Source organism: Trichechus manatus, unplaced genomic scaffold, assembly GCF_000243295.1.
Source record: "Trichechus manatus latirostris isolate Lorelei unplaced genomic scaffold, TriManLat1.0 scaffold00240, whole genome shotgun sequence".
Lineage (NCBI taxonomy): Eukaryota > Metazoa > Chordata > Mammalia > Sirenia > Trichechidae > Trichechus > Trichechus manatus.
The window spans coordinates 1,209,148-1,225,807 of NW_004444176.1; the positions used below are offsets into that span (position 1 = coordinate 1,209,148).

Here is a 16,660-nt window from a genome sequence, read left to right on the forward strand (position 1 = left end):
ACTTGTCTAATAACACAGAGGTAGTAAGTTATTGGGATGGCATGATACATAGAGCTGTGCGACTTCCATTCTCTCTCAATCTTTAGTTGGTCCTACTTGTGATATATCTGGAGATACTAGAAGTTTAGTAAAAAGGAAGTTGAGACACAGTTCACAAATCTGCAATCTGTACGTGTGGCACACATGACATCCTGTATATCCGTAAACACTGGACTGAGGAAGAGCTAGGGGTTTCAGAAGACAAAGACAAGTAGGAAATGCTGGCAGGACAGTATGAGAACCCGGAGTTAAAGTCTGCTGGTGACTTTTGAGAGCTCCTTTGGCATGCATAGGCTGGTCCACAGGATAGGTAGGCAATGCAGATCAACTTTTTCAGCTCAAAACTCCCTTGCTGTGACCATATTAGCAGGGTTATTTGACTGGAAGCTCCTTGAGAGCAGTTAAAAGATACTAGAGAATTCTGGAAATAGAATGGGCAGGAAGAAGGAGTATCTGGTTTTCACTATTTCTGCTGTTTTCTAACTGCATGATTTTGGTGAGTCACTTGCCCAAAGTCTCATAGTCAGTGGAGGCAGAGGCCTTGTATCTTCAGATGTTTTTGGGCTATTATGCAAATTGTGGAGTCCATGGGCTGAGAGTGGTGCAGGGAAAAGAGATCTAAGCTGAGCCTGGCAGTTAATACCATAGGCAACTCAATCTTTAAGGTTAACAAGTGACCTTGAAGCTAGGTTTATAGTTCTGCTCTCATACTATCATATACAGCTGCCTTTCAGACTGAATAAACTGAGATAAAAAGCTGTCATTGTCACAGCGAAAGTAGGATGGGACAGGAAATGGTGGCAGAATTTAGTAAATTGTGCAGAAGTTTCAGATTCTGGGATAACTGGGTTAAACCCTGGTTCTACAGTTTCCCATTGTGTGAATTCAGCTTAGTAATAATTATAACCACAAATATTTTGTCAGCATTAACTCTACATTATCATATTGCAAAGTGTGTATTACTTCCATTCATAACACACTTTTTGACTAGGAGTTTCCATAACTATTAAATCATTTTAATAACTGACTGACACGCAGGGTTGTTGTAAGTATTGAAGGTATTATGGGATAATGTCTAGCAAAAGATCATAATGAAAATAACTAGAAAAATGCTAATCATACAGTCTGAGAAGCTGGACTATGCGAAGAAGAACACAGCATTAGGATTGGAGGAAAACTAGTTAACAACCTGCTATATGCAGATGACACAACTTTGCTTGCTGAAAGTAAAGAGGATTCGAAGCACTTACTGATAAAGAACAAAGACTACAGCCTTCAGAAGATCAAAGACTACAGCCTTCGGTAAGGAAAAATCCTTACAACTGGACCGATAAGTTAAATGGAGAAAGTATTGAAATTGTCAAGGATTTCATTTTACTTGGGTCCACAATCAATGCCCATGGAAGCAGAAGTCAAAAAAAACAAAGGATACATTGCATTGGGTATATCTGTTGCAAAAGTCCTCTTTAAAGTGTTAAAAAGCAAAGATATCACTTTGAGTACTAATGTGTGCCTGATCCAAGCCATGGTGTTTTCATTTGTCTCATATGCATGGGAAAGCTGGACAATGAATAAGGAATACTGAAGAACTGATGCCTTTGAATTATGGTGTTGGTGAAGAATCTTGAATATACCATAGACTACCAGAAGAATGAACAAATCTGTCTTGGAAGAAGTACAGCCAGAATGCTCGTTAGAAGCAAGGATGGTGAGACTTTGTCTCACATACTTTGGACAAGTTATCAGGAGGGACCAGTCCCTGGAGAAAGACATCATGCTAGGTAAAGTAGAGGGTCAGCGAAAGAGAGGAAGACCCTCAATGAGAAAGATTGACATAGTGGCTGCAACAATGGGCTGAAGCATGACAATTGTAAGGATGGTACAGGACTGGGCAGTATTTTGTTCTGTAGTACATAGGGTCTGTATGAGTCAGAACCGACTCGATGGCACCTAACAACAAACAACACAAAACAAATAGGCAGAGTTAGATAGTCTGAGTAGTACAGAACCTGAATAAGAAAAGTTAAAAACAGAACTCTTATTACATATCATGACTGGTGGGGTAGGTTAAGGGTGAAATTCATTGAAAATATGGCAACACAGTCATTATAGGTGGGAAGTGGATATTGCCCCTTGTAGTGAAAACAATCTTGTGAGACTGTTTGCCTCTGAATATTCGAACCTCTCAAGATCATGCTGTTGCCTTCCTGGGATGTGTTTATTACCTGTAATGGATAGACTATGTCAAACATTATGGAAAACTCCTCATGAAAGCAAGGAAGCTCTTCCTGCTCCATGCCCGTAGTTTTCTTCCCTAAAGGACAGATAACCTGTGGATTAAGGGTATAACAATTATGGGAGGCCAGAAACTAGCAGCCCTGTGTGTTTTATGTCAAATGACGCAGTCAAGCTGTATTGGTCTTTTTCTTCCGGCATTGGCCGCCAAAGTCATGACATCAAAGCTTATGCCCAGTGAGACTGTTTTGGTCCTCACATCAGATGGCACTGAGTTCCCCCAAACAGAAATACCCAGACCCACCAACCAGAAACATAATGCTGAGGTGAAAGGCGAGAGTAACACTGGCTGTGATGGTTAAGGACATGTGTCAGCCTGGCTGTGCCATGATTCTCAGTGGTTTGGCAGTTATATAATGTTGTAATTTTGCAGTTGTGTAATGACATAGTCATCCTCCAGTTTGTGAACTGATTTGGTCATCCTCCATTTTTTTATAATGCCTATTTTCACATAATGACCTGGTCTTTGGAACCTAACCTTGTGGTTAAGCGAGGACCAGGTGTGTATGTTTTTCTCTTAGCAAACAATGGTGGTAAAAGATTACATATTTATATATATTTTTTTCTATGTATTGCCCAATTATGTGCCTAATAATTAGAATTGATTTTTTAAAGGGGATTTATTCCTCACTGCAGGTAACTGGAGAAACAACTTCCTTTTCCCGTATCCTCATTCCTTTTGAGAATGAAAGAAAAATGTAGAGCTCTGGTTTTTAGAATTGTCTCTGCACAGGTTTCCTCTATCTAATTGGGCTTCAGGACCTAGTGGGACTGGTTGCCTTGCCTCACCTATACAATAATGTTGATTAATGTGAGGCTTATGTGACATAAAGTTTGAAAACTGTTTGGTAAATGTTAATAGAGCTATGAATCTCTGAGGTGAGGGGAATGTCAGAGAGGAAAATACCACCACCTGTGGTAAAGCATCAGGCTCCTCAGCAACAGGGACATTGATTGAGGAGGCCAAGGAGGGCCAAGCTTCATGTTGATGCGTTCAGTGGTGTTTGAGGGATGTAGGGAGAGGCTTCCACACTGCCAATGCTCAAAAGAGTGTGAAGGCTCTGATGCTAACTGTTCCCCTAAGAGGTAAAAGAGGACCTGAGAGTTACTAACAGTGGACTCAGATCAAGGAAAAAGAGCCCAGCGCTCATTATGGACTGGGAACAAAATCTTGAGGAGACAAGGAATTAAGAAACCATTGCCAACAAGTCTATTCCAACTCAAGTAACCCTGTAGGGCAAAGTAGAACTGCCCCATAGGGGTTCCAAGGAGTGGCTGATGGATTTGAACTGCTCACCTTTTGGTTAGCAGCGGAGCTCTTAACCACTGCACCACCAGGGCTCTAGACAAGGGCTTGGGACACAGAAATGCCTGAAGGTTTGCTGTGCACTCACCAGACTGTCCAAAACGTTTTTTTTTTTTTTCTTTTGTGGCAAAACAGCATCCCTTACACAATGACTTTCCTGATACCTCACTCTAGAACTTTTACAGTGTCTGCATTATGCCAGGGGTGAAGAGTCCCTGTCCTTACAAACGCTGTTTTTTTTAACACCCCATCTCCTTTCCTCTCCTAACAGACTATGCAGTTCCTGTGCAGGTTGATGGTGTTGAGCTTGGGACTCATTTTGGTATCTTCTTCCTTCTCTTATCAATTCATTCCAGTGTTTTCCACCCTGCTGAAGGCTAGTTACCCATTCATAGGAGCCTTCTGTGTGAGTAGAATTCCCTAGGAGGACAGGATGCAGTGGAGGTGGGTGGAAGAAGCAAATAGCTTGAGCTTTTCACTTGTCACATACACTTCTATCCTCAGGAGCAAACTGTCAATGGTAGAACTTCTTCTCCTGTGTTTGTAGCCTTAGAATTGATTGAGTAGAGTGGGAGGACAAGAGTCTTCTGATTTGAGACCTCTTTCTCAACTGATGCAAATAATCATTTCTTTTGACGATCACCATGATTTTCATCCATCTTCTTCGGCTATGATGAGGCTAGTGGCTTATCTCCAGGTTTAGGGAAAAATCCATGAAGTAGGAGAAAGTTCGGGAGAACATTTCTTTACAGAAAAATGAACACCTATGAGAGACACCACACCTGTGTACAGAAACCACATTGATGTTTGTGAGAACTATGGGGGAAGGAGCACTTCCAGCTCTGGGAACTTTGAAATACTTTTGCCGCATTTAGTGGCGTCCAGAGAAGACCAAATAGATGGCCATACTTCACTGATGGACTGGAAATTCCTCAGAGACCGCTGCATGTATGGGGTGTCAAGGTGACTTAGTGGTTCTTTTCTTTGAGAGCTGCTTTATTCTACATTGATGTGGCTGAATTTTTCTCATAATTAAGTTTCTCTTTCATAGTTTTCCCATCAGCTTTCCACTAATAATCACTAGCTATCTTTGGCTACTGTTTTTTTTGGTTAGATACACCCAGAAGTCCACCTTTTATTAGCTAAACTCAACACTTTGGATTTCACCAGTTTTTCCCCTGTTCCAAGATGTCATCAGGGATATAACATTACATTTAGTGGATGTTGCTCCTGAGTTTCCTCAAGACTATAACAGTTTCTCAGACTTTCCTTGTCTTTGATAATATTGATAATTTCGTGGAGGATTGGCTATGTTTTTTTGTATATAGGCAGTTTCTGGATTAAAAGTGTTTGCCTTATGGACAACTCATGCTTACCCATTAATGTTATGTAAATTTGCCTTCACTTTGAAAAGATTGAATCAAATCCTACTCGCAACAAATTTTTCGTCACAATCACCTCACTTGCTACAGTACAGCTCTTGTTGTTGTTGTTACTTGCCTTAGCATTGGTTCTGACTTGCAGAGACCCCATGTACAACAGCACAAAACACTGCCTGGTCTTGCACCATCCTCATAATTTTATGCTTGAGCCCATTGTTGCAGCCACTATTTCAATAAATCTGGTTGAGGGTATTCCTCTTTTTTACTGGTTGTCTGCTTTACCAAGCATAATGTCCTTCTCCAGGGACTGATCCCTCCTAATAACATGTCCAAAGTATTCGAGACAAAGTTTCGCCATCCTTGCTTCTAAGGAGCATTCTGGTTGTACTTCTTCCAAGACAGATTTGTTCATTCTTCTGGTAGTCTATGGTATATTCAATATTCTTCACCAACACCACAATTTAAAGGTGTCAATTTTTCCTTGGTCTTCCTTATTCATTGTCCAGCTTTCCCATGCATATGAGGTGATTGAAAACACCGTGGCTTCAGTCAGGCACACCTTAGTTTTCAAGGTGATGTCTTTCCTTTTCAACACTTTAAAGAGGTCTTTTGCAGCAGATTTGCTCAATGTAATGTGTTGTTTGATTTCTTGACTGCTGCTTCCATGGGTATTGATTGTGGATCCAAGCAAAATAAAATCCTTGACAACTTCAATCTTTTCTCCCCTTGTCCTGATGTCGCCTATTGGTCCAGTTGTGAGGATTTTTCTTTCTTTATGTTGAGGTGTAATCCATACTGAAGGCTGGGTCTTTGATCTTAATTAGTTATGCCTCAAGTCCTCTTACTTTCAGCAAGCAAGGTTATGTCATCTGCATAATGCAGGTTTTTAACTAGTCCTCCAATCCTAATGTCCCGTTCTTCTTCATATAGTTCACCTTCTCGGACTATTTGCTCAGCATACAGATTGAATAGGTATGGTCAAAGGATACAGCTCTGATGTACACCTTTTCTAAATTTAGACCACACACTATCCCCTTATTCTGTTTGAACAGCTGCCTCTTGATCTATGTACAGGTTCCTCATGAGCACAATGAAGAGTCCTGGAATTCCCATTCTTCACAATGTTATCCATAATTTGTTATGATCCACACAGTCAAATGTCTTTGCATAGTCAATAAAACACAGGTAAACATCTTCCTGGTATTCTCTGCTTTCAGCAGGACTCATCTGACCTCAGCAGTGATATCCCTGGTTGCACGTCCTGTTCCGAATCTGGCTTGAATTTCTGGCAGTTCCCTGTTGATATACTGCTAAAGTCACTTTTGAATGTTCTTCGGCAAAATTTTACTTGCATGTGATATTAATGACATTGATCAATAATTTCTGAATTCAATTTGATCACCTTTCTTGGGAATAGGCATAAGTATAGATCTCTTCTAGTTGGCTGGCCAGCTAGCTGTCTTCCAGGTGTCTTGGCATAGATGAGGAGCACTTCCAGTGCTGCATCAGTTTGTTGAAACATCTCAATTGGTATTCCGTCAATTCCTGGAGCCTTGTTTTCTGCCAATACCTTCAGTGCAGCTTGGACTTCTTCCTTCATTACAATCGGTTCCTGACCGTATGCTATCTCCTGAAATGATTGAATGTTGACCAATTCTTTTTGGTATGGTGACTCTGTGTATTCTTTCCATCTTCATTTGATACTTCCTGCATCGTTTAATATTTTTTCTGTAGGCTCCTTCAATATTGCAACTTGAGGCTTGAATTTCTCTTCAGTTCTTTCAGCTTGAGAAATTCCGAGTGTGTTCTTCCCTTTTGGTTTTCTATCTCCAGGTCTTTGCACATGTCATTATAATACTTTACTTTTTCTTCTCAAGCTGCCCTTTGAAATCTTCTATTCAGCTTTTTTACTTAATCATTTCTTTCTTTCACTTAGTTACTGGATGTTCAACAGCAAGCTTCAGAGTCTCTCTCACACTCATTTTGGATTTTCTTTCTTTCCTATCTTTTTCATGGTCTCTTGCTTTCTTCATGTATGATGTCCTTGGTGTCATTCCACAACTTGTCTTCGGTCATCAGTGTTCAATGCATCAAATCTATTTTTGAGACGGTAGGATATACTCAAGTTCGTACTTTGGCTCTCCTGGACTTGTTCTAATTTTCTTCAGTTTCAACTTGAACTTGCAAAGGAGCAATTGATGGTGTGTTCCACAGTTGGCACATGGTTTTGTTCTGACTGATAATATTGAACTTTTCCACTGTCTGTTTCTACAAATGTACTCGATTTGATTCCTGTGTATTCCATCGGATGAGGTTAACATGTATAGTCATCATTTATGTTCGTGTAAAATGGTATTTGCAATGAAGAAGTCGTTGGTCTTGCAAAATTCTATCATGCAGTCTCTGGCATCATTTCTATCACGAAGGCCATATTTTCCAACTATCAATCCTTCTTCCCTGTCTCCAACTTTCACCAATCACCTGTAATTATTGATGCATCCTGATTGCATGTTTCATCAATTTGAGACTGCAGAAGTTGGCAAAAATCTTCAATTTCTTCGTCTTTGTCTTTAGTAATTGGTGTGTAAATTTGAATAACAGTCATATTAACTGGTCTTCCTTGTAGGTAGGTATATGGATACTATCCTATCATTGATAGTACTATACTTCAGGTAGATCTTGAAATGTTCTTTTTGACGATGAATACAATGCTATTCCTCTTCAAGTTGTCATTTCCCTCACAGTATGCCATATGCTTGTGCAATTCAAAATGGCTAATACTAGTCCATTTTGGTTCACTATCAATATTTATGCCTTCCATTTCATTTTTGATGACTTTCAGTTTTCCTAGCTTCATACTTAGTACATTCCACCTCTAATTATTAATAGATTTTTGCAGCTGTTTGTCTCATTTTGAGTCGTGCCACACTAGCAAATGAAGGTCTCAAAAGCTTGACTCCATCCACCTCATTAAGGTCAACTCTACTTTGAGGAGGCAGCTCCTCCCCAGTCGAATTTTGAGTGTCTTCCAACCTCAGGGGTTTTTTTTCTGGCACTGTATCCGACAAAGTTCAGCACTATTCATAAGGCTTTCACCAGCTAATTCCTTTCAGAAGTAGACCGCCAGGTCCTTCTTCCTAGTCTGTCTTAGTCTGAAAGGTCAGCTGAAATCTGTCTTCCCTGGGTGACCCTGCTGGTATTTGAATACCATTGGCATAGCTTTCAGCATCACAGCAACACACAAGCTCCCACAGTATGACAAACTGGGGGGACAGCTTTTAGATCATTGAAAAGGCTGCGAGCCTTTTCTTACATTAAAGTAAGGCTAAATGAGAACGGTATGCACCTGTTCCAACTTACCTACAAACTCTTAAAGACACACTCAGGAACGATTCTTCTTCATAATCCAGGTATTGCCTGTACTGTCTTTCAAATTGGATTTGTCAAATGTTTTTCTCATGTTTAGACTATGGTGATGAGTTTTAGGGTGTAAGAATACAGTGGTGAAATGCCATTCTCATCAATTCATCAAGTAACTGTGTATGCTATCAACATGATTTATTACTGGTGAAGTTAAACTTGATCACATGACCAGCATGGTTTTTGCCAGGTTTCTCCAGTGAAAAGTTACTTCGCTCCCTGCTGTTTTCCTAGTCTGCTCTTTGGAAGCAAGTTACTAAGAACAGCCCACATTTGAGGAGGTATCTAGTCCATTTATTAAGGCCCGTTATTGACTTATACAGGCCTAAATTACTTAATTCTGGACAACTAGAACTGCATCTTTTTTCTTACTGTTTTATCCAATTTTTCCACTGTCAACAAATTTTCTGTTACTTAGCTGCTCCAAGTCTATTAGGTCATGAGTAGTCTGAGAGCAATAAGATTTTCATTGTTTTTCTGAACACAGTCTTAAAGACTTTTCTGCCATCCATGCTTATCCTTACCAGTCTACCTTAGCCTGTGGAACTACCAACTTGAGATCTGCTTCTGTCTTCCCATGTTTGTTAGCTGCCTCTGTTTTTTTTCTTTTTCCATGCCACTGCTCTCACATCCATCTCTAGATAACTCCTGACTTCAAAACTTTCTTCTGTCATGTGAAAAACACTTCTTTCCTGGTTTTTAATTTCCTAATTTTTATTTATTGAGATGGGGTGGTGATCACACCTTGCTTTTCAATCACTTCTCTGAAAGCTATACAAGTACAAGGACATATGTATTGAAATAGCTCTTACATCATTGTTCCTTCCTTCACCAATGCTTTCGCCATAGTAGTTTTCCACAAACACCATGATAGTAATATTTTTGCTACATCGGCACATACAAAATAACCTGACCTTTTTCTCTCTTTTCTGAGTGGTTTGTAATCTCTGGATCTCTATCAATCAGCAAAGGGAAAAAGTCCATTAAGCCTATTGAGAGTATGATAACTACAACACACAACTCTATGGAGCCAAATGAAACTTAAGAGAGAGGACAATCTTGCCACTTTGAAGATCTGGAAACTGAGATCCAGAACAGCTGTTTGGCAGAGTTAAGAGCTGAGGCTGGATCTTCCATATTCCTGTCCAGTACACATTTCTCCAACCACTATGCTTCATATCACTGCCTGCCTTCATGGTATTGAATTATACCCTAGACTAGTGCCTATGAATCTATTCCAGAAAAATTCTGCCTCCTCATGATGCCCTTTTGGCGGTAACTGCCCTTCAAATTTAGATCTTCAATGACAAAGAAACGGACAACTTTGTAAAAAGTTGATGCTCTCCTTGTTATGGGTTTACTGTTTAAGCATACCTGTCAGACATTATCACCTGAAAAAAATCTAGTCAATAGGTTGTTTGTCTGAGGCTTCATATCCCATCATTCCTGCTACAAGACCTGAAAACTAATACCTATGTAGGTTGAAGATAAACTCTTGAGTCCTAGCTATTATCATTAGTTATTTGTATTGGTTAAGAAAAGAACTTTACCCTCTTATTATTCTTTCCAGGCAAAACCAGAAATGGGAGAGGAAAGTAGGGTTATAGGGAGAAGCTTATTCTCATCTGTAAAGATTTGCTAAGTCTTCACTCAACCCAATATCCCACCAGTAGTTTGAAGTTGAGGCCACATGTGGGAGTGCATTGTAATGCCTTACATACTACAGTGACTATTGTTGCAAAAATCTCCTGAAAGCAGTGAGAAAGTTTTAGGGAATATCCATACCAATGGCAATATCTCTGTCTTTCATCAGGATTTAGAGCATACTATTCGGAACGCCCACTTTGACCCCAAACCACTAGACCAGGACTATCTAATAGAACTTTCTGAGATGACAGAACTACATTATATCTTTGTTGCCCAATACAGTAGCCCATGTAACTATTGAGAAATTGCATAGCTAACGTGATTTAGGAACTGAATTTTTTATTTTATTTAATGCTAATTTAAATATAATTTTTTCATGTGGCTAATGAACACTGTATTAAATAGTGCAGCACAAGAATAATGCCTCTATGCTTTCAGGTGACACTTACCCACTGGAGAAGAATACTCTCACAGCAAACTTGACAGCAAGCTCAAGGATATGGTATGGGGTTGCAGAGTGGGCTCAGGCTCACCAGAGTCATGTAGACTGTAGTGAATTTTACTTCTGTCACATATAATACTAGCCCTTTTTGAGATTGAAGAAGAGTACTGCCCCAGAAGAAACCTAATTTATTATAAGAAATATGTACGCAAGGTATTATGGCTGTGGCTCCAACTGCTGAGACCCTAAAAGAAGGGGCATGGATAAGATTAGGCAATACTCTAATCTATGGCTGTTGGTGGTGCCCTTAAGGCCACATACCTATAACTACAGTTTTCAGAATGGTCTTGAGTTAATCCCCTTCTTTTGTGAGTTGGGTAGAAGTGAAGCCACTTCTGAGATCACTTTGTTTTTTCCCCTTGCTTTATAACTGTAGGCCAAGAACGAGAAATGAAACTGCGGAACTGAGAACTCAAAGAAACTGAAGGAGCTACAGAGAAAGGTAACCCTGTGACCTCAGTTTCCTGATATCTAGGTCAGACTTTTCTTCTGCCTCTGGCTGCCTCTCACACATTACAATGTCCTTGAGCCTGAATCTATAGGTACCTGAGCAGTGCAAATGGTTTGTGCTCCATTGCTGACAAAAATATTGGCTGTTTGAACCTGCCCAGCAGCACCACAGAAGAAAGCCCTGGTAGTCGGCTTCCATAAAGATTTCAGCCAAGAAAACCCTATGGATCTCACTTCTACTCTGTAACACATGGAATTGCCGTGAGTCGAAATAGGCTTGATGGCAACAGGTCTGGTGTTTTTGGGGGGACCTGAGTTAGAACTCTGCCTCCAGCTATCCAACTATGGCCACAAATGTGACCAACTACACACCAATCAGGAATCCTGGACCCTCCTGTGTCTGAGAACCATCTTTGAGTGGGTTTGCTTCTGTGGAGAGGTAGCTGTGCGAGGAGGAACTAACTGCTCATCTGCCTCCTCTGTGTGGCTGATACTCCCATGGAGGGTTTCTGAGTGAGTTAGGTGAGATAGAAACTGTAACTGGTCCACTGACATCTCTGCCTCTGGTCACACTCATGGAGATTTAGCAGGTATAGCCTCATCTGTCTTGCTGTTTGTTCAGGGTAAGGAATTTAGGAGAACACCATTCTCTTCTACCCCACTGAAGTCTTGCCTAGGGGGAAACATTTTATTTATTCATTTACTCAGCCAAGATTACTTTCTAGGTTCAAAGACTTTGCTAAGCAGACAGAAGCCATACAGAAACAAATGATCTATTCTAAACCTCTGGAGGGAGACAGACAGGACACAAATAGTCGCAATTCACTAGAAAAGAAGTATAGTAGATGCATTTGTTGCTCGTGAGAAGAGATCCTTACTTAGCATTTCTCATTTAGGTTCAAAGCAGCCTGATCACAGACATTATGAGCTGTTCATCTGCTGTAGTGGGTTTCAGTCTCCTCTCTATTGGTCTGGTTGCTTTGGGCCATGCCTCACAGCAGTGTGAGTTGGACAAAGAGGTTATGCCATCCTTACAGTATAGTTATTACTATGGTCTTCACGCATATATTGCCAAGGAGTGCTCCATGGCCACCACCAGTGTGACTTTAAGTATTTTGAGATGGGATGTTCCAACCTTATGAGATTTCTGAAAGTCTTGACTTTTTGTTTTCCCTTCTTTTGTATGCTTCTTTATTCTTTCTGGTTTCAGATTCTGGGGGAAGGACAGGGCTATGTACAGGAAAGGGGATTACATGGCTGTGATACAGGTGCTAGGCTGTGTAATAGGACAGAATTGAAGACTAAATGTCAAATAAAGTTGATGATGAAAACCTAAAATTTATTGTTGATGGAGTTCCTTAATACCCAAATTGATACCCTTGTTAGGGGCAGAAAATATGAGTCTGTCAAACCAAGAACTTTGGTATATGGAATAAAGAATTAAGAAAGGCAAAGTTATCAAAAATATACAAGTGATCAGGAAATGCTAACTAGGAAACTTGGTATGTGTGTGTGGTGTGGTGTAATCTTGGGCTGAGCCATCAGTAGACCCAGCAGTGAGGAATGCAGAGATTTGAAAATCAAGGTGACTCCTTTCAATGCTCACCGTGATGAGTAGAACCTATCAGATGAGAAGGCAACTCCTCTGTTGGTTTTTTGTTATAACTTAGAGATAGATTTTTTTAAATAAGGAGATAAGAAACACCAGAAGATATAGATTGTGAACTGCTAATGAGTGGAAGGGAACTCTTATTGTTGGAAGGAAAGCAATGAAGTTTGGCTAAAAGAAAGAGTGTCTTAAGTTGCAACATTAAGGTGTATATGTATGGTAAGAAACACTCTGAGAAAAAAAAAGGCAACATAAAAATAAAGAGGTTATGGAATATTGACTTTTCTGCAATCATCGATGTGAGATAAGCCAAGGGCACAGTTGCAGTTTGGCTAGATAGAAAGGTCTGACTGAAGCTCATGCTTCCACACCACCCCTTGCAGAGTGGTCCTAGGTGCTTCTCCCCAAGTTCATCCTAACGGAATGTAAAAAGACAAATGCAAATGAGGTTGATAGTAATTTGTATAAAGCAACACTAAGTGGAGACAACATCTCCTCGGGTAAAGTCTGGAGAGAAGTTTGGGAGGGGTTTGTGTAGTGGATAAAATATGAATTCATGATGGGGTAATTTTACATTGTAAATAAGAGGGCCCACATGCATCTGTCAGTTTGTTGTAGTGTGGGGGCTTGCACGTAGCTGTGATGCCAGAAGGTATGCCACGGGTATTCAGATACCAGCAGGGTCAATCGTGGCAGACAGGTTTCAGCTGAGCTTCCAGACTAAGACAGACTAGGAAGAAGGACCTTCCAGTCTACTTCTGAAGGAATTAGCCAGTGAAGACCTTATGAATAGCAGCTTAACTTTCTCTGATACAGGGCCAGAAGATGAACCCTTAAGGTTGGAAGGCACTCAAAAGACAACTGGGGAAGAGTTGCCTCCTCAAGGTAGAGTCAATCTTAATGATGTGGTTGGAGTCAAGCTTTTGGGACCTTCACTTGCTAATGTGATACCACTCAAAATTAGAAGAAATGACTGCAAAAATCCATTAATAATCAGAGGTGGGTGGCAGGGCCAGGAAGATGGAGTAGTCAGACGCTTCCAGTGGACCCTTTTACAACAAAGACCCAAAAAAACAAGTGATTCGATTATATATGGCAATCTGGGAGCCTGAACATCAAGGCAGAGTTAAGGAACCAGACAGAGTGGCAGGGGGAAAGAGAGACGGTTCGGAAGCAGCAAGGAGTTGCGAGGCCCAACCTGGTGAGAGCCTGAGCCCTTCAGGCCTGAGCAGCTCATGGGTGAGCGGTGAGACAGGCAAGCAGCAGTCCTCGGGAGCTGCATTTTCCACACTAAGAGAGACCCAGCACCAGAGACGCTACATGGCCAGCCAGAACCGGTGAGAAGCAGCCCTGGAACCAGGAAAAGACAAGTAATTGCGTACTGCGTATTGCGTGGATCAAAAACACCCCACTTATGGAAAAACCTCTGTCGCATTTACCTCCCCGCTCCCTGCTCTGCACTGAGTCCTGGATGGGCTCAGCAATTGCCGAGACCCCTGGGCTGGAAGGAGGATCCGTCCCACACCCTGAGCCATTCTCCCTGCCTTGGAGAGTGAACAAATTAACAAACAGGGGAAAAAATAAACTTCCGGCTCCCCTAAGCCAGGAACCCAGGGTAGGCACAGCTCCTCTGTCTAAGCACAGGCATAAGGGATCCATGGACTTTGAGTGCCTTTCCCCTTGCATAAACTTCTGTGGGCCCATCTCAACAGCGTAGGCCCTCATTACTGCAGTATAACAGGGTATATACTGGAACTCTAACTTCAACTGTTTCAGCTGTAAAATGGCAGGTTCTTGACATCTGACACTGTTCTGCCCATTAAGCAGAGTCTTCACCCACCCACATCAGGGGCATGAGGACTGGTGTCTCCACCCATGCCACCTAGCCACCTGTGATAGGGGCCCATGAATAAGAGATGCCCCCAAGTCGTTACAGCCAACAGCATTAGGTGCTCATAGTCCGGCTGCAAAACCCCCCCACCTACGCGCTCTAGGGAACAGGGACATGCCTGCCTCTTGGACACTTAGGTGCAGCCGTCAGCCCCCAGCCTTGCTCAGAGTGTGTCCTCCTGCTGCAGCCAGATGCCTGTGTCTACACCAATCACCCATGCCTGTCTAAGACTGTAAGTGAGAGCCTACACCACACACTGGGTGGCTATCTACCTGGGCACTTGAGCTGAATCCATAGAGAAGGAGTGGATGAACTCCTGAGCTCACATACCTAGTAACAGATCTAACCACCTGGTGACAGGACATTAGAGCTTCAAAGGTGACAATAATCAAACTAGGTCATACAAGCAGCTTATCTGGGCATAGCAAAACAAAACAAGAAGCTAGGACACAATAAACAAACATAAAATTAACAAATATAATAACATTGATGGTTCAGAGACAACAGTCAATATCAAATCACATAAAGAGGCAATCCATGATGGCTTCAGCAAGCTCCCAAAATAAAGAATATAGAAATTTTCCAGAAGAGGAAAATTTCTTGGAATTATCAGAGGCAGAATACAAAAGATTAATAAACAGAACTCTTCAAGAAATTAGGAAGGAAATTAAGCAAAACGCAGAACACACAATATAGGAAATTTAAAAGATTACAGAAGAACATAATGACAAATTTAATAGGTTGCAAGAATCCATAGACAGAGAGCAATCAGAAATCCAGAACATTAACAATAAAATTTCAGAATTAGACTACTCAATAGAAAGTCATAGGAGCAGAACTGAGACAATGGAAGTCAGAATTAGTGAGATTGAAGATAAAGCACTTGACACCAACTCATTTGAGGAAAAATCAGATAAAAGGATTAAAAACAATAAAGAAACCTTAAGAATTACGTGGGACTCTTTCAAGGGGAATAACCTACAAGTGATTGGAGTACAAGAACGGGGGGGATAACAGAAAATACAGAGAGAATTGATGAAGATTTGTTGGCAGAAAACTTTCCTGATATTGTGAAAGATAAGAAGATATCTATCCAAGATGTTCATTCAATTCCACATAAGTTAGATCCCAAAAGAAAATCAGCAAGACATATTATAATCAAACTTGCCAAAACCAAAGATAAAGAGAGAGTTTTAAGAGTGGCTAGGGATAAAAAAAAGTCATCTACAAAGGAGAGTCAATACGATTAAGCTCAGACTACTCAGAAGAAACCATGCAGGCAAGAAGGCAATGGGATGACAGATATAAAGCCTTGAAGGAAAAAAAGTGTGAGCCAAGAATTATATATCTAGCAAAACTGTCTCTCAGATATAATGATGAAATTAGGGCATTTCCAGATAAACAGAAGTTTAGGGAATTTCTAAAAACCAAACAATGATTACAAGAAATATGGAAAGGAGTCCTCTGGTTTGAAATTCAGTAACATCAGATAACAACCCAAGACTAGAACACAGGACAGAGCAACGAGATATCAACCCAGATAGTGAAATCGCAGAAGTAAATCAAAGCTAAAACTCTGAAAATAGGGAAACAGATGTCAATACATAAAAGATGACAACATTAAAACAAAAAAAAAGGGACTTAAAAATGTAGACATAGATATTGCATATGGAGAGGAAGTCAAGGCAATATAAAGAAATAAAAGACTGATATAAACTTAGAAAAATAGGGGTAAACATTAAGGTAACCACAAAGGAAACTATTGATCCCACAAGTCAAAATAAAATACTAGAAAAATATAAAGACTCAGCAAATACAAAATGAACAACAATGAAAAAGATGAAAAGAAAATATATAAAGAAAAATGACTCAGCACAGTAAATTAAGTGGAAAAAAGAAACTCTCAAGAACACACAAAAAAAGACATAAAAATGACAGCACTAAACTCACACTTATCAATAATTATGCTGAATGCATATGGACTAAATGCACCAATAAAGACATAGACAGTGGCAGATAAGATAAAAAAACAAGATCCATCTATATGCTGCCTACAAGAGACACACCTTAGACTTAAAGACACAAACAAACTAAAACTCAAAGGATGGAAAAAATATAT

At 40.5% G+C, this 16,660-nt stretch overlaps 1 protein-coding gene across 1 annotated transcript in view; it reads left to right on the forward strand.

The window, feature by feature from the left end:
- The first annotated feature begins 2,435 nt into the window (after window positions 1-2,435).
- The window catches only part of LOC111822936 (membrane-spanning 4-domains subfamily A member 6A-like), a 22,630-nt gene continuing 8,405 nt past the window's right edge, over window positions 2,436-16,660 (forward strand). Inside the window, 4 exon segments of the mRNA XM_023743201.1 lie at window positions 2,436-2,600; window positions 3,912-4,046; window positions 9,377-9,440; window positions 11,924-12,151. Coding sequence (XP_023598969.1) covers window positions 2,436-2,600; window positions 3,912-4,046; window positions 9,377-9,440; window positions 11,924-12,151 — 592 coding nt within the window.